Below are 25,388 nucleotides of genomic sequence, written 5' to 3'. Positions count from 1 at the left end.
AGAAGTTATGAAGAACAGAACTTGGTGTTGGAAGTGGGGTTCTTTGATACCCACCAATGGTGGATGAGCAAGACATTTCAAAGCAAGAATGGAAAGTGCTCGATGACACACTGATTACCAAAACTGAAAGGAAGAGATGAGTCAAAACCTGACTCCTACATCCTGATGCTCAGTGATTAGGAAAAGAATGTACAGCTCACCCAAGTCCCTCTCCACTCCCATGAGTCAACCATCTGGTTTTCAGCCATTGCTCACCTGGAAATCCCCCACTTGGCCAATACCTGACTCCTTCCCAGTCTCTCTACTTGTCTCTTTGTTGGATCTGACCCTGAGGACCCCATTCTCCTCAAAACACTACCTTCCCTTGCTTTTCGTGATCTAATTGTGATCTCTTTAGCTGGTTCTTCTAGGTAGCATCTATGATCTTTCTTGTTCTGTTCTGGAGTTGATTTCCTGATTTGGGTCTTGATTGTGGAGTCCTTGAGAAAGCTGTGACTAAAGAAGATGGGGTACCTATATACAATGAAATATTATTTAGCCATAAAAAAGGAAATGATGCCATTTGCAGCAATACTAGACCTCGAGATTATCATCCTGAGTGAAGTAAGTCAGAGAAACAAATACCATATGATATTGCTTATATGTGGAATCTTAAAAAAAAAAGGGGGGAAATGAGCTTATTTACAAAACATAAACAGAGTCACAGACATTGAAAACAATCTTATAGTTACTAGGGGTGAGGGGGAAGGATAAACTTGGGGATTGGGACTGACATATACACACTACAAAAAGAATAGGTAAATAATAAGGATCTATTGTATAGCACAGATAACTCTACTCAATACTCTGTAATGAACTATATGGAAAAAAATCTAAAAAAGAGTAGATATAGGTATACGTATAATACATTCATCTTGCTGTACACCTGAAACTCACATAACATTGTAAATCAACTATACTCCTACAAAAAAATTTTAATAAAAATAAATTTAAAAAGCTGTGACTAATTTCTCGATTATACCTCTCTGAAAGCATTTACTTCACTGGAACAGTCACACAGTGTGTGACATAGCCAAAAAAAGAAAAAAGAATGCTTAAAAAACAAGATCCTGTCCTGATCACATTTCACCCGTCACCCTGTTTTATTGTCACTTATCACTTTCTAAAATTATTCCATTATCTATTTACTTACATATCATCTGTCTCCCCTTAGGGAATTTAAACCCCATCAGAGTAGGGTCCTTGTCTGATTTGTCCTCTATCTCAAAGTATCCAATGAATATGCGTTGAATGAGTGATTAATGAATAAACATCCACTTCCGTTCCTTTTAATAATAATGGCTATGTCTATAGAGTGCTTACTGGGGACTTCCCTAGTGGCTCAGTAGTAAAGAATACACCTGCCAATACAGGAGACACAGGAGATGCAAGTTTGATCCCTGGGCTGGGAAGATCCCGTGGAGGAGAAAATGGCAACCCACTTCAATATTCTTGCCTGAAGAATCCCATTGACAGAGGAGCCTGGTGGGCTACAGTCCATGGGGTCACAAAAAGTCAGACACAACTGAGTGACTAAGCATGCATGTACAGTACTTATTATGTGCCAAGAATTTACAGTACTTGTTTGCCAAATGCTTTGCATGTATGAATTCACTCATTTGACGCTGTACTACCTCTAGAAGGTAGGTGGTACAATTATCACCCCATGTTACAGTTGGGTAAACTGAGGCACAAGAGGTTGAGCCAGTAGTGCATATACAAGCCCGTGGAGTCTAGATTTGGTACCAGAAGTGGAGTGCTGTTGAACACACTATGATTATAAAGCTGATAAGAAATTGGATCAGGATTTGAACCCAGGCACTCAGGCTCCCAAGCCCATGGGTTTAACCACTATGCTCTCTCCTGTAATTTCTGACAGGTTGCTGGGTAACTCCACCATGATCTTCCCCAGAGTTCCCTCTGAACCTACCTCTTCCTTCACTTCCAAGACGAAGTGGTACTGAACTTGTTTTTAATTCGAGGAGTCTGTGACTTTGGTTGGGAAAAAAAAAAGTCACATCTTAATTTTCACTACCTCTAGCCAAAACTATGAATGGGGGTAACAAATCACAGTCGTATTAACAGTGTTAGCAGCACCTGTGACTCTGTCATAGACAGAAAGTGTCTGTTTATGTTGCATTACAATCACCGTAGGTGTCTTAAAATATCATGGCTTCTCATCACTACTTGAAATTGTCGGGCCTGTCATCAGGTCTTATTTCTCACAGGTTATTAAAGAAGCACATTAGTTACGTATGCAAATCCACCACTTAAAGATATTTTGATAATGAATTTTCAATATAATTGGTCTTATTTGTGTTTGATTTTATGCATTTAAACACAATTCTGGGGACTTCCCTGATGGTCCAGTGGTTAAGACTCTGCGCTTCCAAATGCATGGGGTCAAGGGATTGATCCCTGGTTGGGGAACCAAGATCCTGGATGCTGCATGGCATGGCCAAAAAAAAAAAAAAAAATCCGCAAATTCTGGGAAAGGGTTCCTGGGCTTCGTTGGACTCCAAAGGGCTCCATCGTGTCCGACTCTTTGCGACCCCTTGGACTATACAGTCCATGGAACTCTCCAGGCCAGAATACTGGAGTGGGTAGCCTTTCCCTTCTCCAGGGGATTTTCCCAACCCGGGGATAGAACCCAGGTCTCCCACATTGCAGGTGGATTCTTTACCAGCTGATCCACAAGGGAAGCCCCCATAGGGCTCCATGACTCAGCAAATGTGAAGGATCTCTGCCCTAGTCAATGATACTGATCCTCCATCTGAAATGTTTCTGGGTCTTTCCAATCTTTGCTCCGCACACTACTGTCCCAGTACAGATCCACCTTATCTTCACTGTCACAAGGCATCTCCTCCTTCTAGGTCTCCCTCTGGTTCACCTTGCCTTCCAGTTTTACGAACCCTTGGGAAATTAATAACTAGTATCTAGAGTACTAGGTTTTATGGCAGATGCTAAAGAGAGCTCACAAAAACATCCTTGGTCTACCTACATCTTAAGATATAAATACAAGGACAATCAGGAGATTACACATAAAGATGGAATTTTTGCCTCTTCTCATAAAATCAGTAGGTTTAGCCACACTGAGCCATATCCCCATCTGGCATCAACCAGCTTCTTTCAAATGACGACCGTATCCTTGGGGAGGGGGAGAGGGGGCAGGGCTGGAGCTTTCCAACTGGCCACAGGCCTCACCATTCCCTGTTGTCTGGGATGGAAGCTGAGAATTCACTCAAACGTCTCACCTTAAATCAAGCCTGCTCCAATCCTTTGTTACTTGACAACTAAGTCTGGCAATGCTGGTTTACAAAATGTTCTACAAATACTTCCTTATTTAATCCTTATAAAAGCCCCATAGGGCTTCCCAAGTGGTGCTAGTGGTAAAGAACCTGCCTGTCAATGTAGAAGATGTTGAAATGCAGGTTCAATCCCTGAGTCGGGAAGATCCCCTGGAGGACAAAATGGCAACCCACTCCAGTACTCTGGCCTGGAAAATTCCATGAACACAGGAACCTGGCAGGCTACAGTCTATGGGGCCACAAAGAGTTGGACACGACTGAACACATTACATTAAAATCCCCACAGGATGGAGAGAGTAGCATGGAAACATATACACTAACATATGTAAGATAGATGGCCAGTGGAAATTTGCTGTATGACTCTCTTCCAACACGGAACATCTTTCTGTTACAGAAAGCTGTGGTCTCCTGCCTCAGAAGAGACAAAAAAGCTTTGAAGTCAACACCTTCCTTGTCTCTTACGAAATCCTGAACTCACTGAGGAACTTACATTAGCTGTGCCCAAAGGTCCCCAGATGCCTTGAAGGGTCAGCAAGTAGAAGACCTGGAGGTTGGGGGATTCCCCATGAGCAAAATGTTCCCAAAGAGCAGAAGGATGCATGGAGTATCCAGGGTGGCTAGGCCCTCGTGAAAAGTTCTAGGCAACCCCAAAGATTCCTAGGTCCCCAACTTGTCTCAGAAGCCAATGAATCTCCAACTTGAAGGAGTCCTGCATTCTGGGACGTGGGAAGGTCTCAAAGGTAACCAGTGAGGACTGATGATTCAAGGGGCTTCTGGATGCTTTGATACTGCCCCAAGATACCCATGCCCCAAGAGGGAAAAATGATGACTGAGGTTACAGTGTGTGTGTGTGTGTGTGTGTGTGTGTTGCTCAGTTGTGTCTGACTCTTTGTGACCCCATGGACTGTAGGCTGTCAGGCTCCTCTGTCCATGAAATTCTCCAGGCAAGAATACTGGAGTGGGTTGCCATTCCCTTCTCCAGCAGATGTTCCTGACCCAGGGACTGAATCTGAATCTCCTTCATTGTAGGCAAATTCTTTACCATCTGAGCCACCAAGGAAGGCCAAGGTTATATTACCTATATCCAAAAATGAAAAAAAAAAAAATACTGCAGAAGGCAGCTTCTAAGACAGCACCAATGGACTCCACCTGCTTGTTCTCACGGCTCTGCAGAGTTCTCTTTCCTGAAGAGGTTGTTTCTGACCAATGGAATATCTCAGCATTGAGACGATGTCACTTTACTGAAGTTGAGCTGATTTACATTATTGTGCCATCTGCTGTACAGCAAAGTGACTCAGTTTTACACGTGTAGACTGAGCGACTAACACACACTTTATACATTCTTTAATATTCGCTTCCATTATGCTTTATCCCAGGAGACTGGATATAATTCCCTGTACTATACAGCAGGACTTTGTCGTTTACCCATGCTCAATGTAATAGCTTGCATCTACCAACCCCAATTCTAAAGCTGAAACTCCAGTACTTTGGCCACCTCATGCAAAGAGTTGACTCATTGGAAAAGACCCTAACGCTGGGAGGGATTGGGGGCAGGAGGAGAAGGGGACGATAGAGGATGAGATGGCTGGATGGCATCACCGACTCGGTGGACGTGAGTTTGAGTGAACTCCGGGAGTTGGCGATGGACAGGGAGGCCTGGCGCGCTGCGATTCATGGAGCTGCAAAGAGTTGGACACGACTGAGTGACCAAACTGAACTGAACTGAACTGAACCAACCCCAAATTCCCAGTCCATCCTTCTCCCTACCCCATCCCCTTGGCAACCACACATCTGACCTCTACGTCTGTGAGTCTGTTTCTGCTTTGTAGATAAGTTCATTTCTGCCATATTTTAGATTCCACATATAAGTGATATCATATGGTATTTGTCTTTCTCTGTCTGACTTACTTCACTTAGTATGATAATATCTAATTGCATCTGTGTTCCTGCAAATGGCATTATTTTGGTTTTTTTGTGGCTGAGCAGTATTCCATTGTGTGCTTCCCTAGTGGTTCAGACAGTAAAGAATCTGCCTGCAATGAGGAGACCTGGGTTCAATCCCTGGGTCAGGAAGATCCTTTGGAGAAGGAAATGGCAACCCACTCCAGTATCCCCTGCCTGGAGAATTCCATGGACAGAGGAGCCTAGCAGGCTCCAGTCCATGGGGTCACAAAGAGTCTGAGACAACTGGAGTGATAAACACAAGACAACAACAGTATTCCATTGTATCCATGTATCAAAAAGATGTTACTTTTGTAATTAGGCTGCAAAACATTCCAGCTTGTCTTGCTAGCAGACTCTCTATATTGACTTTGACAAAGCAAGCTGTCATATTGGGGATGAGCTGAGGGTGGCCTCTGTCCAACAATTAGGAACTGAGGCCTTTAGTTCAACAGTTTGCAAGGACTGAACATTGCCAACAACCAGGTGTGGCTTGAAGGCAGATCCTTCCCCAGTCGAGCCTTTGAATGAGACCCAACTCTGTCCAACACTCTGATTATAGCCTTGTGAGTGATCCAAAAGCAGAGGGTCCAGTGAGGTAACATGGAGATCCCTGATCCATAAGAACTGTGAGATAATAAACATGTGTTATTTAAAGCCACTACAGGGACTTTCCTGGTGGTCCAATGGTTAAGACTCTGCACTTCCAGGGCACAGGGCACAGGTTCGATCTCTGGTCAGGGAACTAAGATCCTGCATGCCACATGGCGTGGCCACACACACACACACAAAAAGGTCACTAAGTTTGTGGGAATTTGTTACATGGTTTATGACCATTTGTTACCCAGCACTAGATAACTAATACAAACACAAGCACTTCAGTTCAGTTCAGTTCAGTCGCTCAGTCGCGTCCGACTCTGCGACCCCATGAATCGCAGCACACCAGGCCTCCCTGTCCATCACCAACTCCCGGAGTTCACTCAAACTCATGTCCATTGAGTCAGTGATGCCATCCAGCCATCTCATCCTCTGTCGTCCCCTTCTCCTCCTGCCCCCAATCCCTCCCAGCATCAGAGTCTTTTCCAATGAGTCAACTCTTCGCATGAGGTAGCCAAAGTATTGGAGTTTCAGCTTCAGCATCAGTCCTTCCAATGAACGCCCAGGACTGATCTCCTTTAAGATGGACTGGTTGGATCTCCTTGCAGTCCAAGGGACTCTCAAGAGTCTTCTCCAACACCACAGTTCAAAAGCATCAATTCTTCGGCACTCAGCTTTCTTCACAGTCCAACTCTTACATCCATACATGACCACTGGAAAAACCATAGCCTTGACTAGACGGACCTTTGTTGGCAAAGCAATGTCTCTGCTTTTGAATATGCTATCTAGGTTGGTCATAACTTTCCTTCCAAGGAGTAAGCATCTTTTAATTTCATGGCTGCAATCACCATCTGCAGTGATTTTGGAGCCCCCCAAAATAAAGTCTGACACTGTTTCCACTGTTTCCCCATCTATTTGCCATGAAGTGATGGGACCAGATGCCATGATCTTAGTTTTCTGAATGTTGAGCTTTAAGCCAACTTTTTCACTCTCCTCATTCACTTTTATCAAGAGGCTCTTTAGTTCCTCTTCACTTTCTGCCATAAGGGTGGTGTCATCTGCATATCTGAGGTTATTGATATTTCTCCTGGCAATCTTGATTCTAGCTTGTGCTTCTTCCAGCCCAGCATTTCTCATGATGTACTCTGCATATAAGTTAAATAAGCAGGGTGACAATATACAGCCTTGACGTACTCCTTTCCCTATTTGGAACCAGTCTGTTGTTCCATGTCCAGCTCTAACTGTTGTTTCCTGACCTGCATATAGGTTTCACAAGAGGCAGGTCAGGTGGTCTGGTATTCCCATCTCTTTCAGAATTTTCCACAGTTAATTGTGATCCACACAGTTAAAGGCTTTGCCATAATCAATAAAGCAGAAATAGCTAGCACTTAAATGATGATAACTACAGAGCAGGTCCCATTCTAAGACCTGTCCATGCATTAATTCATTTGAGCTTCACCCAAACCATAGAGGGAAACTGAAGCACAGAGAGGTTAGAGGACTTCCCCAGCAGGTCAAGATCACAGCCAGGACTGGAATCAGCACCACCCCATCTCCAAACATAAAGGCACTTTCATGCATTCCTGAGTTTGCAAACCCACCTTCTACCTATTCCAGATACCCCTTTGCTCAGACAAAAAAAAAAAAAAAAAAAACAGCTAAAAATATAGAGATGGGCAAACAGGTCAAATGCACTGTGTAGAAATTCAGAATACTTAATGACCAGCAAGAGGTACCACCCTTGGAATGTAGGTTACCAGGAGGCATAGGAGAACCCAGGAAGGGACGTGACTGGAGGTGGAACTGACTCAGGGGCTCCAGACAATAGCTACTAACCAGTACGGTTTTTCCAGTGGTCATGTATGGATGTGAGAATTAGACTATGAAGAAAGCTGAGTGCCAAAAAATTGATGCTTTTGAAGTGTGGTGTTGGAGAAGACTCTTGAGAGTCCCTTGGACTGCAAGGAGATCCAACCAGTCCATTCTAGAGGAGATAGGTCCTGGGTGTTCTTTGGAAGGACTGATGCTGAAGCTGAAACTCCAGTACTTTGGCCACCTCATGCAAAGAGTTGACTCATTGGAAAAGACCCTGATGCTGGGAGGGATTGAGGGCAGGAGGAAAAGGGGACGACAGAGGATGAGATGGCTGGATGGCATCACCGACTTGATGGACATGACTCTGAGTGAACTCCGGGAGTTGGTGATGGACAGGGAGCCCTGGTGTGCTGCAGTTCATAGGGTCGCAAAGAGTCGGACACGACTGAGCGACTGACTGAACTGAACCAGTATGGAACTATGCTAGTATTTGAACAGTCAGCTATACCGATGTTTCCCAGCTGAACATCTCTACTGAATACACAAAGAGGAGATCACTGAAGCCAAAAGAGTAAGAATCCAAGCCACGAATCAGAGGAGAATAATTTCACATTGAGGAATGGATTAGTACACCAGGATTTTTTTTTTTAATCCCCCCAGCAGATTTTTAATTTGCTAGTTGTATGTAAACTTGGGAGCTTCCTGTGAGTGTATCATGAGCAAAGTGAAGAGTGACGACCTACCCTTTGGTTCTCAAGCATAATAGCCAATGAGAATCACCTGGAAACTTTCAAAGTGCCCATGCTTGGACTCCACCCCAGACAGAGATTTAATGGGGGTACCACCTGGGTGTTGGGAATTTTTAAAAACATTTCAGGTAACCTTTTTTAAAAAATATTTTTTTATTTAGGGCTTCCCAAGGGGATTTCCCAACTGGCTCAGTGGTGAAGAATTTGCCGGCCAAGTCAGGAGACGTGGGTTCTATCACTGGTTCGGATAGATTCCCTTGGAGAAGGGAAAGGAAACCCACTCCAGCATTCTTGCCTGGGAAATCCCATGGACAAAGGAGCCCGGTGGGCTACAGTACATGGGGTCGTAAAGAGTCAGACACGACTTAGTGACTGAATGACAACAACAACATTCATTTATTTATTTGACTGTGCCGGACCCTGCTTGCAGCACACAAGATCTTTTTTTAATTTTTTTTTTAGTTGCAGTATGCAATCTCTTAGTTGTGGCATGTGGGATCTAGTTCCCTCACCAGGGATTGAACCCCTGCATTGGGAGTGTGGAGTCTTAGCTGCTGGACACCAGGCAAGTCCCTTCCCGGGTGATCTTCATGTGCATTTAAGTTGGAAACTACTTAATGAAATACATGCTTCTCAAAATGTGCTCCCTGGACCAGCAGTAGCATCACCTGGAAACTTGTAAGAAGTACAGATGCTCAGGCCCCCGAACTGCTGAATCAAAACCTCCAAGTGGGCCCTGCAATACCTGTGATCTGTTTGTTTGTTTTAATTTATTTATTTGGCTGTGCTGGGTCTTTGTTGCTGTGCATAGGCTTTCTCTGGTTGTGGCGTGCAGGGACTACTCTAGCTGTGATGTGAGGGCTTTTCCTTGCAGTGGCTTCTCCTCTTGCAGAGCATGGGCTGTAGGCCTGAAGGCTCAGTACTTGTGAAACGCACGCACGAGCTTAGTTGCTCCATGGCATGTGGGATCTTCTCGGACCAGGGATGGAACCTGTGTCCCCTGCATTTGTGGGCAGATTCTTAACCACTGGACCACCGGGGAAGCCCCATACCTGAGTTTTTTTCACAGTCCCTCTAAAGAGTATGGATGTGAGAGTTGTACCATAAAGAAGGCTAAGTGCTGAAGAATTGATGCTTTCGAATGCTGGTGCTGGAGAAGACTCTTGAGAGTCCCTTGGACAGCAAGGAGATCAAACCAGTCAATCCTAAAGGAAAGAAACCCTGAATATTCATTGGAGGAACTGATGCTGAGGCTGAAGCTCCAATACTTTGGCCATCTGATGCAGAGTCGACTCATTGGAAAAGACCCTGATGCTGGGAAAGACTGAAGGCAGGACGAGAAGGGGATGACAGAGGACGAGATGGTTGGATGGCATCACCGACTCAATGGACATGAGTTTGAGCAGACTCCGGGAGATGGTGAAGGACAGCGAAGCCTGGCATGCTGCAGTCCATGGGGTCGCAAAGAGTTGGACACGACTTACTGACTGAACAACAACAAAAGGGTGCTTAGAGCTGTGAAGGCTGCCAGAATTAAAACATTTCTACTGATTATCCTGCAGGACAGCCAAAGCCACACGGATGCACTGTCACCAAAAACTCTTTTCCACCACAAAGAAATCCAAGACTTGCCATGCTGCTAACCTGCTGAGATCAGCTGGAGTCCAGTACACATACCCAACTCAGGACCGGAGATTTCAGACACAGATCTAAAGAGTTGGCAGCACTTACAGGAACTAATTCATGGCTAAGAAACCAAATCAGCTCTCCAGTATGGCCTCATTTGATGAAACCTCTTTTAAATGGGGACTTCTTATTCAGAAGCAAGAACTGAAGAGTTCCAGAATGTTCCAATAGGCTGATCAATAGGCCCAATGCACAGGCAGGCTCCACACCAATTTGTAAGGAATTTCAACCACACAGCTGCAGAAAAACTCAACACATTCAGGGTCTTCCCTGGTGGTGTAGTGCCTGAGACTCCGTGCTCCCAATGCTCAGAGAGGTGGGGTCACTTGTCCAAGGTCACACAGCAAATAGAAGAACCAGAGCATAAATCCAGCCAGGCTAACTCCAGAACCCCTAAGCTGTGTGGGTCTCTTATTCAGCACCCCTTGAGCCAAGATGCAAACTGGAGGAGCTACATGGTGGTCCACAGACTAGAAAGGGGGAAAGACGAGAGTGAATTTTCCTCCAAAACCCTGTGATCTGAGCCCTGCCTCATCAATGCACTCCCGAGACCAGGAACTTTTGTAACCTCCCCCAGCACTCAGAGAGGCTGTGGCATTTGCTCAGGATCACCCAGCTCTAATGGGATGGTCTCAGATTGGAAGGCAGCTCCTTTTGCTTTCCAATCTCTTCTTTGTCCCACATTTGGGGCCCTCCAGAAAAGCAGTACTATTATTGCTCTCATTTTTGGCCAAGGCTCACTAGACACTTTGCTGTTCTTGGTATTTGCACGTGCTTGCTCACCCCAGGACCTTTGCACTGGCTCTTCCCAGACCTGCAGTGATTTTGTCATGGCTGGCCTAAACTTGCCGTCCAATCTCAGCACAGATGTTACCTCATACAGAGCACACACCCACACCCACCGCCCCAAGGATCATATCTCTCTGGTTATTATCTACAGGTAGGTATTTTCTCCTATGTTAAGACTGCCAGCAACTTGAAGACAGGATTTCTTTTGGTCTTTCTTGTCCACTACTGTGTCCCCAGTGCTATGCCCAGTGCATAGAAGGCAACAATGTTTGTTGTGCTCAGTCGCTCAGTTGTGTCCAACTCTTTGTGACCCCATGAACTGTAGCCTGCCATGGTCCTCTATCCATGGGATTTTCCAGGCAAGAATACTGGAGTGGGTTGCCATTTCCGTCTCCAGGGAATGTTCGTTGAGTGAATAACTAGGCAATCCCGGGGAACCTGAATATCTGTACTGATGCTCTTTCTATGTCTCTGGCTTAGAGAGCTGACCTGAAAATCGCTTAAGATAAGTGAACTCCATTTTCTCTTTAGTTCTCTGCCCAGGGCATTCTCTGGTTCCAAGTCCTGTGTGATTTACTTCAGAGGGTCTGCCTGGAGGAGTCCAGAAAACCTTTAAACAGGCAAGAATAGCCTTCTTGGAAGCCCACAGAACACATTGGCTTTGCAAAGTGGCATTTCAAGGAGATGGTGGAATTATTTTTGAACTGCACTGTTGTTGATCTGCTCTGTGGCTCTGGGCTCATCTGAGGGTTATAAGGCCTGCCCCTATCCAAAGGAGCTTTGAAACATTGGAAATGTTAGAAGGTAAGAAGTTATATCATTTTATCCCAATTTGGCCTTCATCAGGCTCATTCTAGTGGCCAGGATTTAGAGAATGAGTCATGCCTTCAGGATTTTATAGATTTCATTCTGAAACCATCTCAGACTTGACACAATCAAGTTCAACAGATATGTGTGCCTTCTACCCACAAGCTCTGTGCCAACAATTCCAAAGATTCAAGGATCAATAGAGAAAGGCTTTGCCTCTGTGGATTTGAGTACCTAAAATGCAGGGGGAAACTTAATGATTACACTTCATTCATTCATTCCACTGTGTGCCAAGTGTTTCCAAATTCATGATCATGTAAGGAGAGAAATCAAGAACCTGGGTTCTGGACTTGAACAGATCTGGTTCCAAGGTTGGTTCTGCCCTACTGGATTCATTATTTTTCTTTCTGTGCCTCAGTTGCCTCCTCTGTGAAATGGGTGCTGGGGGAAGGGCATCTTGAGCCCATACCTTAAGCCCGTCAGCCCAAGGCTGGCCTTTTGGCAGTTGTGGGATAAACAGAGACTGGTCCCAGTGTACTGGAGACTGTGGGCAATCACTAGTCTGCTTGTCTGTCTCCTCTTCCAGGCAGACCCCCTTGAGTAGAGCATGCAGAACTTGGAACCAGAGGATGCCCCGGGCAGAGAACTAAAAAAAGAAAATTGGGTTCACTTGTTTTAAGGGGCTTTTGGGTCTCTAAGCCAGAGACATAGAAAGATCATCAATACAGATGTTCAGGTTCCCAAGGATTGATTGGCTATTCACTCAACAAACACCTAATGCAAAGAGCCGACTCATCGGAAAAGACCCTGATGCTGGGAAAGATTGAGGGCAGGAGGAGGAGAAGCGGGTAACAGAGGATGAGATGGTTGGATGGCATCACCAAATCAATGGACAAGAGTTTGAGCAAGCTCCAGGAGATAGTGAAGGACAGGGAAGCCTGATGTGCTGCAGTCCATGGGGTCTCAAAGAGTCAGACATGACTTAGCGACTGAGCAACAACAAACACTGGCCCCTTCTATGCTCTGGGCACTTTCCCAAGCCCTGGGGACACAGTAGTGGACAAGAAAGATCAAAAGAAAACCTGCCCTCAAGTTGCTGGCAGTCTAATAATGTAAGAGAAAATACCTAACGGTAATGAACAGAGTGATGTGATCCCTGGGAAGGGGAGGGGGCAGCTTTACGTGAGGTGACATCTGTGCTGAGATTGGAAGGCAAGCTGGAGCCAGCCATGGCAAAAGCACTGCAGGTCAGGGAAGAGCCAGTGCAAAGGTCCTGAGGTGAGCAGCACTTGCAAACACAGAGAACAGCAAAGTGTCTAGTGAGCCCTGGCCAAAAGTGAGAATAATAATAGTAAAAGCGTAGGCAGAGATGAAGCCGATAGAGCCCCCTGGGTGGAAGCGGTTGCGAGAGCCTGGAGCGAAAGTGCACAGACACCATCAAAAGAGCCTTGCAGGGCTGTAAGGGCAGACTTTCGGAGTGATGGTGGCAGAATAAAAGATGGCGGCAGCGGTAAGCAGGATGGTGACTCTGGGAGGATCGCACCAGCTGCTTGGGTTCCAAAGACCCACGTGGAAAATCTGATAGATCAAAAAGGACGCCATCTCTGGGGGGCAGGGTGGCTTCCCCAGGCCCTCCACTGCTAGCTGCAGCCAAAGCTGCTAATTCAAAGGACAAAAGGAGGGTCTTTCTGCACTAAAACCAGACAGCAGCACTGAAAAAGAAGCTCCCTGGGACCAGACCTATTTTTTTTTTTTAATATCAACTAGGCTAGAATTGTCCAACTGCCTCCCTGAAAAGAGAAGGAAAAAAAAAAAAAAAAAAAGGTGCTCTGATTCTCAAGCAGGTCTTCTTTAAAGGCCAGGTTTCAGTTTTGATGTCTTCACAACCTGCTGTTCTTTCTTCTTTGTAACTGTGTGTTAACTTAGGCTTCCAGAAGCTTAAAGGCCTACCCTTCTCCAGACCATAGCAAATGGTTATCAAGGCTTACTATACACCTGCACTGTTCTAAACGCTTGCTATCTAATAATGCATTGAATTTCATCTTTGTCAGAAGCCCAAAAGCGGGTGTTACCGTTGTCCCCATTTTACAGATGAGGAAACTGAGGCAAAGCAGAGAATAATCCCAGAGTCAGGGAGAGCCAGAGCTGCAATTTGAACCCCTGCTATCTGGCTCCTCGGAGAAGGCAATGGCAACCCACTCCAGTACTCTTGCCTGGCAAATCCCATGGACGGAGGAGCCTGGTAGGCTGCGGTCCATGGGGTCGCTAGGAGTCGGACACGACTGAGCGACTTCACTTTCACTTTTCACTTTCATGCATTGGAGAAGGAAATGGCAACCCACTCCAGTGTTCTTGCCTGGAGAATTCCAGGGACGGGGGAGCCTGGTGGGCTGCCGTCTATGGGATCGCACAGAGTCGGACACGACTGAAGTGACTTAGCAGTATCTGGCTCCTAGTCCAGGAATTCAACCACACCCCCGAACAAAGACAGCTGGGCCCCACACTTGACCCCAGGACCCACCTGAAACCTTTTAGCGCTTCTGGAAGCTAATCAAGCCCTGAGTCCTCTCAATGCGTCTTTACCAAGCACTTTGTGTATGGAAAAGAAATCGCCATATATGGAACGATTGAGTACTAGCTGATGAAAACTGGATTCTTGATTTGGGGCTGTCTTCTCTATGAGGTCGCACAGAGTCGGACACGACTGAAGCGACTTAGCAGCAGCAGCAGTCCATTTCTCAGACCACCGAGAGCAGGAAGGATGAAGCCAGGAAATAGGTACTGTGGAAGGTTCGCGGACCGCTTCCAGCACCTCGCTTCTGTTCTGTGCTCTCCAGACGCGGAAGCCACAGCGCCACCTGGTGGCAGCCGCAAGTGAAAAGGGGTGAACCCAGGGGAGAGTAGGGTCCCCCGGCCTCCTTCTCCCCACGCAATGACCAAAGCTGGTTGCTTACAGAACACTTACTCTGTGCCAGGCGCTGTTCCAGCCCAGTCGTGTTCAATTCTTTGCGACCCCCACGGACTCCTGCCAGGCTCCTCTGTCCATGGGACTATCTAGGCAAGAATACTGGAGTGGGTTATCATTCCCTTCTCCAGGGCATCTTTCTGACCCTGGGGATAAAACTGGGCCTCCTGCATTGCAGAAGGATTCTTTATCATCTGAGCCACCAGGGAAGCCCCACAACGAAGATCAAAGAACAGCCAAAATAATAATAATAAATTCACAATAAAAAAATAATAACAGCAAAAATGCCTGCCCTGGCTGCTTCATGAGACTGTTATGTGCTTGCAGTCAGATATGAAACTTAGAAATGCTTAGGAAAACAATAGCATGCTGCCCAATCTTATTTATAACAATGATGAGAACTAAATGAGTTAATATAAAGGGCTCGGAACTGTGCCCTGCAGATATTAAGTCCTCCACAAATATTTGTTATCATCGTTATCATCACAGCACGAGTATTATTCACGATACTCTTTGCAGTTTGCTTAGCTCTTCTCTCCCTGCCCTCCATTCTCCCACCCACATCCTCTGTTTGATGATAATGATAATGATGGCTCAGAATTGGCTACTCAGACTACTGTCCACAGTCAACAGCACTGATTCCAGCTGGGAGACTCTTAGAAAGAAACACAGAGTCTCAGGCCCTGGCCCAGATCTGCTGAGTCAGAATCTGCATTTAACAAGACCCTCCAGTTCAGTTCAGTTCAGTCGCTCAGTCGTGTCCGACTCTTTGCAACCCCATGAATCGCAGCATGCCAGGCCTCCCTGTCCATCACCAACTCCCGGAGTTCACCCAGACTCACGTCCATCGAGTCAGTGATGCCATCCAGCCATCTCATCCTCTGTCGTCCCCTTCTCCTCCTGCCCCCAATCCCTCCCAGCATCAGAGTCTTTTCCAATGAGTCAACTCTTCGCATGAGGTAGCCAAAGTACTGGAGTTTCAGCTTTAGAATCATTCCTTCCAAAAAAATCCCTCTATAGAGGTTCAAAAGTATAGTCAAGTGTGAGAGGAACTAGCCTGGAAATTTCTTCCTGGGGACACTCCCCAGGCTCCCCCCAGACTGTTATACAGCCCCTTTCTGGGCACTCTTCCTGCTTGTCACCATTTGCTTCATGCTGGATTTTCCTGCTGACTGCAGAGTGTCATTCTGGAAAGAGCTGACTGTTGACTGATGCATCCCCAAGGCCCCTCACTGAGCTGAGCATGGTGGTGTCCTAAATACTGGTGGAGGGAGAGAGGGGAGGAAGGCAGGGAGAGGTGAAGGGGTGAGGAAAGGAGATGGGGTGAGTGGAGGGGAGAAGGGAGGAGGGAGGAGGGGAGAGAAGGGAGGAGGGCTGGGATGGAGAGGAGAGGGGAGGAGGGAAGGGTGGAGAGAAGGGAGGAGGGAGGGTGTGGAGAGGAGAAGGGAGGAGGGGATGGATAGGAGGGAGGCAGAGAGAGGGTGCTGTAGTAAAGAAGGACGAAGAGATGTGGGGCTGAGAAAAAGAGATGGAGTGGTAGAGGGAAGAAGGGAGGGAGGAGCCAGCGAGACGAAAGGAGGGAGCAGTGAAGGAGAGAAGGGAAAACACAGAGGGAGAGGAGGAGGGGGAGTGAGCCTCTTTGCAATCAACTCTGGGTCTAAGAACCTCCAGAGTGGATCAGGGCCACCCCAGAGAGGACATCTGTGAACGTGTAGAACCAAATACTCAAACTTCCATGTCTGCTATTGTTTCATCTGAAACAAAGTGTTGCACTTTCTTAATCCTGCGTATATGGTGGACCAAATCCACATGTCTGAGCTCAACCCCCGCTCACTCATTCTTATCTGGTGCTTTCATTCAACAGATATTTCCTGAGCACCTGTGAGTGCCAGCCTCAGTCTCAGGTACTGAGGACCCAGACAACCATCCCTTCCGTGGACATTCTATTGCGCAAGACAGACTAGAAACAAGATAAATAACCGTGTTGTGGCGATACACTTCATTTTCCTTCGTGCTCTTGTGCTCAAAGAGCCATGTCTGACTCTTTGTGACCCTATGGACTGTAGCCTGCCAGGCTCCTCTGTCCATGGGATTTTTCAGGCAAGAGTACTAGAGTGTGTTGCTGTGCCTTCCTCCGGGGGACCTTCCTGACCCAGTGATAGAACCCACGTCTCTTACGTCTCCTGCATTGACAAGCAGGTTCTTTACCACTAGCGCCCCCTGGGAAGCCCATAGAATTATATCATCCAGCAATTCCCATTCTGTGTACAACAGACCCAGAGGAGCTGAAAGTAGAGTCTCAAAGATACAAATATAGGGGACTTCCCTGGTGGCCCAGTGGTTAAGAATCCACCTTAGAGTGCAGGGGACTCGGATTTGATTCCTGGTCAAGAAACTGGCATTCTACATGCCTCAGGGCAGCTGGGCCTGTGTGCTGCAGTTAGGGAAGCCCATATGCCACAACACATGCCTCAACTAAGCCAGACGCAGTCAAATAAATAAACGTTTGAAAAAAAAAGTCTATAGCATTACCATGAGTGTGTGCTCAGTCACTCAGTTGTGTCTGACTCTTCTGAGACCCCATGGACTGTAACCCACCAGGTTCCTCTGTCCATCGGAACTTTCCAGGCAAGAATACTGGAGTCAGGTGCCATTTCCTCTTCCAGGGAATCTTCCCACCTCAGGGATCGAACCTGCCTCTCCTGTAGCTCCTGCACTGGCTGGCATTCTTTACCACTGAGCCACCTAGGAAGCCCATATGATTCAGAATTACCATATGATCCAGCAATTCCCACTCTGTGTACCAGACCCAGTGGAGCTGAAAGCAGGGTCTCAAAGATAGATATAGATATATACGTATTTTCACAGCAGCATTGTTCATAATCACCAAAAGGCAGAAAGAACCCAAGTGTCCATCAGTGGACGAATGGATAAACAAAATGCAGTTCATTCACACAGTGGAATAGTATTCAGCCTCAAAAAAGAACTAAATTCTGACACGTGTGACATGGATGAACCTTGAGGACATTATGCTAAAAGGCAAATGCTGTATGATTCCACATATGAGGTCCCCAGAACAGCCACATTCATAGAGACAGAAAGTAGAATGGTGGTTGCCGAAAGAAGGGGGAGAGGGATGGGAGCTAGTACTTAATGGGGACAGAGTTTCAGCTTTGCAAAATGAATAGAGTTCTAGAGATGAATGGCGGTGGTGGCTGCATAAAAATATGAATGTACTGAACGTCACCATTTCAGAGTGGTGAAAATGGCAAATTTTATATTATGTCTATTTCACTACAGTTTGTAAAAAGAGATATGACTACCAAATGTAAGAGACAGACTTTCTCGATTCAAAGAAACTGACTGTAAAAAGACAAGCAGGAAAATCCGAATGTGGACTGTAAATTAGATGACATTTAAAAATCATTGTTAATTTTGTCAGTGTGATAGCAGTAAGAAAATACGTGTGTGCTTTTAAGAGATGTAGACGGAAGATTGTAAAATCATATGAGGTCTGGAATTTGCTTTAAAGTAGCTCAAAAATAAAGAGAAAAATGGACTTATAAGTCTAAATGCTGATAATTATATTTGGGTAATGGGTATGTGGGTTTCTCTCTACTCTTAGTGTATTTGAATATTTTCAGAATAAGCTCGTGCGTGCGTGCTCAGTCGTGCCTGACTCTTTTCCACCCCGTGGACTGCAGCATTCCAGGCTCCTTTGTCCATGGGATTCTCTAGACAAGAACACTGGAGTGGCGTGCCATTTCCTCCTCCCAGTGATTGAGCTCCATGTTCTGTGTCTCCCGCATTGTTAGGCAGATTCTTTACCACTGTGACACCTGGGAAGCCCTTAAAAGCTCTTACAAAACACAGGATAACTTTCAAAAATTAAAGCCACTTAAAAATGTTTATCTCTTTTAACATTTTGATTTTTGTAGATTTTATAGTGCATATAATAATTTTAGTGGAATATTTATATAAACACATAAATAAAAATATGTTAATGGAAAGATGTTCAAAATCAGTAATTATTAGTGAAATACAAATCAAAACTACAATGAAGTATCACCCCACACTGGTCAGAAATGACCATTATTAAAAAGTCTACAAATAAGAAGTGCCGTAGAGGGTGTGGAGAAAGGGGAACCCTCCCACACTGTTGATGGGAATGTGAGGAAGAGCCACTATGGAGAACCATACGGAGGTTCCTCAGTGAACCAGAAACAGAGTTGCCATGTGCTCCAGCAGTGCCACTCCTGGGCGTTTATCTGGGCAAAACCAATTTGAAAAGATACATGCACCCCACGGTTCACAGCAGCACTGTCCACCACAGCCGGAACGCGGGACCACCCTCAAACGTCCATCAACAGGGGACTAGATAAAGAAGACAGGTGCACAAATACAGCGGAAGGGCATTCAGCTAGAAAAAGAAAAAGAAAAAGACACTGCCATTTGCAGCAACACTGGTAAACCCAGAGATTGTCATACTGAGTGAAGTAAGTCAAACAAAGACAAATCTAAGATATTGCTTATATGTGGAATCTAAGAAAGGGTACAGATGAACTTATCTACAAAGCAAACAGAGTTACAGATGTAGAGAACAAACTCATGGTTACCAGGGGTAAGGGGGCAAATGATAAATTGGGAGATAGGGATTGACATATATACAATACTATATACATATATATATTAAATAGATAACTAATACATATCCACTGTATAGCATAAGGAACTCTACTCAACATGCTGTAATGGCCTATACAGGAAAAGAATCTAAAAAAGAGTGGATATATGTATATGCATAACTGATTCACTCTGCCTTACAGCAGAAACTAACACAACACTGCAACTCAACTATACTCCAAGAAAGCTGTGGTACATATACACAATGGAGTATTACTCAGCCATTAAAAAGAATACATTTGAATCAGTTCTAATGAGGTGGATGAAACTGGAGCCTATTATACAGAGTGAAGTAAGCCAGAAAGAAAAACACCAATACAGTATACTAACGCATATATATGGAATTTAGAAAGATGGTAACAATAACCCTGTGTACGAGACAGCAAAAGAGACACTGATGTATAGATCAGTCTTATGGACTCTGTGGGAGAGGGAGAGGGTGGGAAGATTCGGGAGAATGGCATTGAAACATGTATAATACCATGTATGAAACTAGTCGCCAGTCCAGGTTCGATGCACGATACTGGATGCTTGGGGCTGGTGCACTGGGACGACCCAGAGGGAGGGTATGGGGAGGGAGGAGGGAGGAGGGTTCAGGATGGGGAACACAGGTATACCTGTGGCGGATTCATTTCGATATTTGGCAAAACTAATACAATATTGTAAAGTTTAAAAATAAAATAAAATTTAAAAAAAAATTTTTTTAAATAAAAAAATCCTATAGTTTAAAAAGAAAAGAAAAGATATATGCACCCCTATGTTCATATCAGCACTATTCACGATAGCCAGGACATGGAGACAACCTACACGTCCATTGACCACTGAATGAATAAACATGTACACATATACAATGGAATATTACTCAGTCGTGAAAAGTGAAATAATGCCAGCACTTGCAGCCACATGAATAGACCTAGAGATGATCACACTAAGTGAATCAACTCAGAAAGAGAAAGACAAATACAATATGATATCACTTACACGTGGGATCTAAAAAAAGACACAAATGAACTTACAAAACAGAAACACACTCAAAGACATAAAGAACAGACCTATGGTTGCCGAGCTGGAGGGGAGGTGAAGAGGGAAGGACTGGGAGTTTGGGATTAGCAGAAGCAAGCTACTGTACACAGAACAGATAAACGACACGGTTCTACTACATAGCACAGGGAACTATGTTCAATATCCTATAATAAACCATAATGGAAAAGAAAAATAGGCAATAAACAACAAAAATAAAGCTGAAAAAATATGTACACGTGCTGAAAATGTGTTGGCTTTGCTGGCAGAGGTAGGCGTTCAGAAGTTTGGAGATTATGGCTAGAAAGATTCTCCAGGACTATTTTATGGTCCCAGAAAGAGACTGGGGGAAAGCGATGGCAAGCTAAGGCAGAAGTTAACCATCCAGTGAGGCTGTGGTAGACGAGACACCTAATCCCATGGTTCTTCTGTCTTTCTCCCTGATGTGATTGACTTTCTTTGTTTTCTGAGTTAGCGGAAAGCAAATCTTTGCCACTTACTATTTGGCAAGTAAAAACTCTTTGGCCAAATGACAAAGAGCTTGAGTTTCAGAGTCTGACAGGCCGGAGTTCGAATCTCAGTTCTGCCACTTTCTAGCAAGTTACTTTGCCTATCCCACCCTCTCTGGTTTCATCTGTAATGTACAGATAATGCAGAATCTACAGCGGACAGAGGTATGACAAGAAGTATCAAGCAGGGCTTCCCTGGTAGCTCAGTGGCAAAGAATCTGCCTGCCAATGCAGGAGACACGGGTTCAATCCCTGATCCGGGGAGATCCCACGGCCGCGGAGCAACTAAGCCTATGCGCCACCACTATTGAGCCTGTGCTCTGGCGCCTGGGCACCACAATGACTCAAGCCCATGCACCCTAGAGCCTGTGCTCTGCAACAAGAAAGCCACAGGAATGAGAAGCCCAAGCACCACGACTCAAGAGTAGCCCTCGCTCACCACAACTAGAGAAAAGCCCACGCAGCAACGAAGACCCAGCACAGCCATAAATAAACATTTTTTTAAAAAGTGTCTGGCATACAGTAGGTGGCCAATAAACATTAGCTGTCATTATTGTTAGAAATTATAGTTATCATTTCCCTTGAGCAACGGGTTTTTTAATTCTTTAATTCACTGACACTTTTCCTTATCCCAAAAATCTCTTTTCTGCAGGTCATCTGATATAACTCATTCTAACCCCTTAAAGAAGCTTCGCTGTTTCTTTGAGAGTTAATCAAATTTCTTTTTCAATAAAAAATAAAACAAGAGGAGAATGGAAATAAATGGGAAAAGAGAGGAGAGAGCAGGTGAATCCTAGAGAGGGGATAATGAAAGTGAAAAAGTGAAAGTTGCTCAGTCATGTCTGACTCTTTGTGAACCCATGGACTATACAGTCCATGAAATTCTCTGGGCCAGAATATTGGAGTGGGTAGCTGTTCCCTTCTCCAGGGCATCTTCCCAACCCAGGGATCGAACCCAGGTCTCCAGCATTGCAATCAAATTCTTTATCATCTGAGCCACCAGGGAAGCCCAGAGAGGGCATAATAGAGGAGCGGTATTTAGCGTTGCAGCTGCATTTATTAGACGTACCATTTCCCTGCTGGATCAGAAAGTAAAGAATTTGCTTGCAATGCAGGAGACGTGGGTTCAATCCCTGGGTCAGGAAGATCCCCTGGAGAAAGGAATGGCTACCCACTCCAGTATTCTTGCCTGGAGAATTCCTTGGGCAGAGGAACCTGGTGGGCTACAGTGCATGGGATTGCAAAGAGTCAGAAACAACTGAGCAACAAACACTTTAGGGCTTCCCTGGTGGCTCAGTAGGTAAAGAATCCACCTGCAATGCAGATGTGGGTTCAGTGCCTGAGTCAGGAAGATTCCCTGGAGAAGGAAATGGCAACCCACTCCAGTATGTTTGCCTGGGAAATCCCATGGACAGAAGAGCCTGGTGGGTTATACAGTCCATGGGGTCGCAAGAGTCAGACAGGACTTAGCGACTAAAACACTGGTTATTTATGAAATATGAAATGATAGGTGGGTGGACGGATGGATGAATGTACTGAGGAATAGAAGGATGGGTAGAGAGAGGAAGACTAGACAGAGATATAGATCAGTGGGTATATGAATGGCATACGATGGGTGAACAAATGGAAGATGGATGGGTGGGTGGGAGGTTGGATGAATAGAAACAGGGAAGGCCAATGGATGAATGAGTGGAGGGGAGGAAAGACAGGGAGATGATGAATTGATAGACGCATAAAAAGATGGGTGAGTAAATGGATGGATGGATGGATGGATGGATAGAAATATGTGTAGGTAAAAGGAGGGAGGGGTGGGGAGATGGATGAATGGATAGATGGATAGGAAGATTGCTGCGTGGATGGATGGATGGGTGGATGGATGAACAGATGATGGACGGTCAGTAGGAAGGTGGGTGGGCGGGTGGCTAGATGTATGGATGGAGAGGAGCGAATGTCAAAAGGAAGACAGCATGGGCAAAAAAAAATAGTTTGGTTACACCATTTCCTATTATATGTGATGCCCAAACATGCCACCAGATGTCAGTCTAACCTCAGGAAACCATGTCAGAGTCCACATTGGAGTTTTCACTTTACCTGAAGCCCTCTGATTCAAAACAAACACTGGCTCATTTTGATAATAATCAAACCAGTCAATCCTAAAGAAAATCAACCCTGAATACTCAATGGAAGGACTGATGCTTCAGCTAAAGCTCCAAGCTCCATAACTTTGGCCATATGATAAGAAGATCCGACTCATTGGAAAAGACCCTGATGTTGGGAAAGACTGAAGGCAGGAGGAGAAGGAGACGACAGAGAATGAGATGGTTGGATGGCATCACTGATTCAATGGATGGGAGTTTGAGCAAGCTCCGGGAGATAGTGAAGGACAGGGAAGCCTGGTGTGCTGCAGTGCATGGGGTCGAAAAGAGTTGGGACACAACTGAGCAACTGAACATTTTGATAATACAGTTTTCATTGCATTCTGTAATTATACTTCCCTCATCACTACAGCCAGAACCCAACTGGCATTATAACCCAGTTCCCTCTTCAAGCAGACAGAAAATGGGGATGAGGGGCATGAGGTGGGGGAGGCCGGAGCCTAAGCCTAGTGATGAAGTTGCTAGTTTCCAAGAGGTCAGACCTGGCAGATGTGAGGTGGGTGGGAGACGGGATTTCTGGGGCTACAAGAGTGATTAGCAACCCTGACAGCCTCAGCTCCAATAGCCTTGAATTCGTATTCACATCCCACTTGCCTGCTGTCTGCCCAAGAATCCCCCCAGCTCTAAGCCTTGGCCAAAGCAGCTCTTGAGAAAAAGAGAAAGAAAAAAAGCACCGGCTCTCCCTCCATATGGGGGACTGAACCTTCTCCACACAAACCGCTTTTAATCTTCAAACAGCCTGGAAAGATTTCACTGTGGAGAGCGAGCCCCCGGAGCCATTTCTAACCCCACTCGTCCATCCAACGATGGCTCCCAGGAGAAGACCCACTTTCAGGGTCACTGGCCAAGAGAAAGGGAACCCGGGATCAGAATCACATCCTCCCAAACCCCCACCCCCACTCCCACACCACTTTTCAGGTTTAGACTGAAGCCTTGAGGTAACAGTGTGATTTCCTCTTCCCACCCCTCACCTGCCCACCCCATCCCCCCACCTCACCCCCACCCCCACCCCCGAGAAAGGAGCATTTCTCAGCCTGGTTCGGGAATGTCCATCCCATGGGAAATATTTGCCGACCCCTCTGAGTGGACACTCACAGAGCAGGATCCTGAGCACGCCCTGCCACGCCCACAATTAACCCCTTTGCTGCTGCACCGTGTGTGCCCCGGGGGTTCACCGAAGGGACTCAAGGCAAAGGCTATGCGATCAACTGGTAGGAAAGGAATTGGAGACTTCAGCAACCAGCCATACGAATGGCCCCCCCTCCCCCGCCCCAGAAGCTTGTCAGAAATAGGCGTTTCCTGACCCCAAGAGACCCCGGTTTACTGCTGCTCCCCATCCCGGGATGCTGGGGGTCGGTCGCCCACCCCGTGCATACTCACTCCCATTCTTTCCTTCTGGCCTGCGGGGTGCTGTGGATTTTGTGCGCCTGGTGGGCCAAGATGACATCGCGGTGGTCGACCACGCCGCCCCGTCGCTTCAGAGGGGGCCCCTCGCAGCTGCCGCCGCTCATCAGGTGGGACCGCGCGTCCGGCGGGACGCGGGCTGTGCCCGCGGGGGCGCCGTCCGGACCTGAGGGGCCCAAGCCGCGGTCGTACAGGGCATCATAGTAACTGCGGGGCGAGAACATGGGGTCCAGGACCCGGGAGGACTTCGACATCCATGGGCCTCACTCAGAAATCCCAGGGTCTTCTGCCTCCAGCCCGGGAGGACACTAGAGGAGGAGACAGGAGAGAGCAAGAAAGAGGAAAGGTGAGGGAGATGCAGAGAGAAGGGCGCTCAGGGGACCAGGACCGCACAGGCGACCAGCCTCCTTCACAGGAAGTCAAAAAACACCCCAGGACCGGCCCAACGGGAATTAGTATTTCCTTGGCAACTCAGGCCTGGGAAGCCAGTTCTTAGGAGCTGCCCGGCAACCAAGGCAGCACCGTGGCGCAAAAGACCGCGGAGGCTGTGTCGCAGGACACTCGCTCCACTTCCCAGGTGCCGGCCACCGAGGGCGGTTCTGGTGATTTCTCAGCATCTCAGCGTTCTCTGCAAAATGGGCCGCCAGGAGCCTACTTGTTCACTCTCCTCTGGTCCCTGGATCCTCTGAGCTCCAGAGAGTCACTTAGAAAACTAAAAGGGGGAGTTTATGGGTTGGCTTTAAAACCCACACAGGATATGGCCATCTGTGAGTGAGCCCTGCCCTTTGCCACCTTGGCTGGTTTTTTAAAAAGAGAAAATGGGGACTTCCCTGGGGTGGACACTTCCACTGCAGGGGATGTGGGTTCGATCCCTGGTCTGGGAACTCAGATCCCACATGCTGTGAGGCATAGCCAAAAAA

General features: G+C 46.3%; 1 protein-coding gene across 8 annotated transcripts in view; it reads right to left on the bottom strand.

Annotated features, from left to right (window-relative positions):
- Positions 1–24,853, bottom strand: part of CACNA1A (calcium voltage-gated channel subunit alpha1 A) — a 347,269-nt gene extending 322,416 nt beyond the window's left edge. For all 8 annotated transcript variants that reach the window (XR_015166640.1, XM_086408911.1, XM_086408912.1 and 5 more), the window contains exon 1: positions 24,445–24,853. Coding sequence is in view for 7 of the 8 variants with exons in the window: in XM_086408911.1 (XP_086265037.1) it covers positions 24,445–24,722 (278 nt within the window). In the remaining variant the exon portion in view is untranslated. The remainder of the gene's footprint in view (positions 1–24,444) is intronic.
- Positions 24,854–25,388: the final 535 nt, after the last annotated feature.

The sequence above is a fragment of the Bos grunniens genome, chromosome 7 (genome assembly GCF_055505025.1).
Source record: "Bos grunniens cultivar Pamir isolate PY7600 chromosome 7, Bosgru_T2T1.0, whole genome shotgun sequence".
Lineage (NCBI taxonomy): Eukaryota > Metazoa > Chordata > Mammalia > Artiodactyla > Bovidae > Bos > Bos grunniens.
The sequence above is the reverse complement of the archived record's forward strand: the minus strand, read 5'-3'. Positions and strand labels throughout refer to the sequence as shown.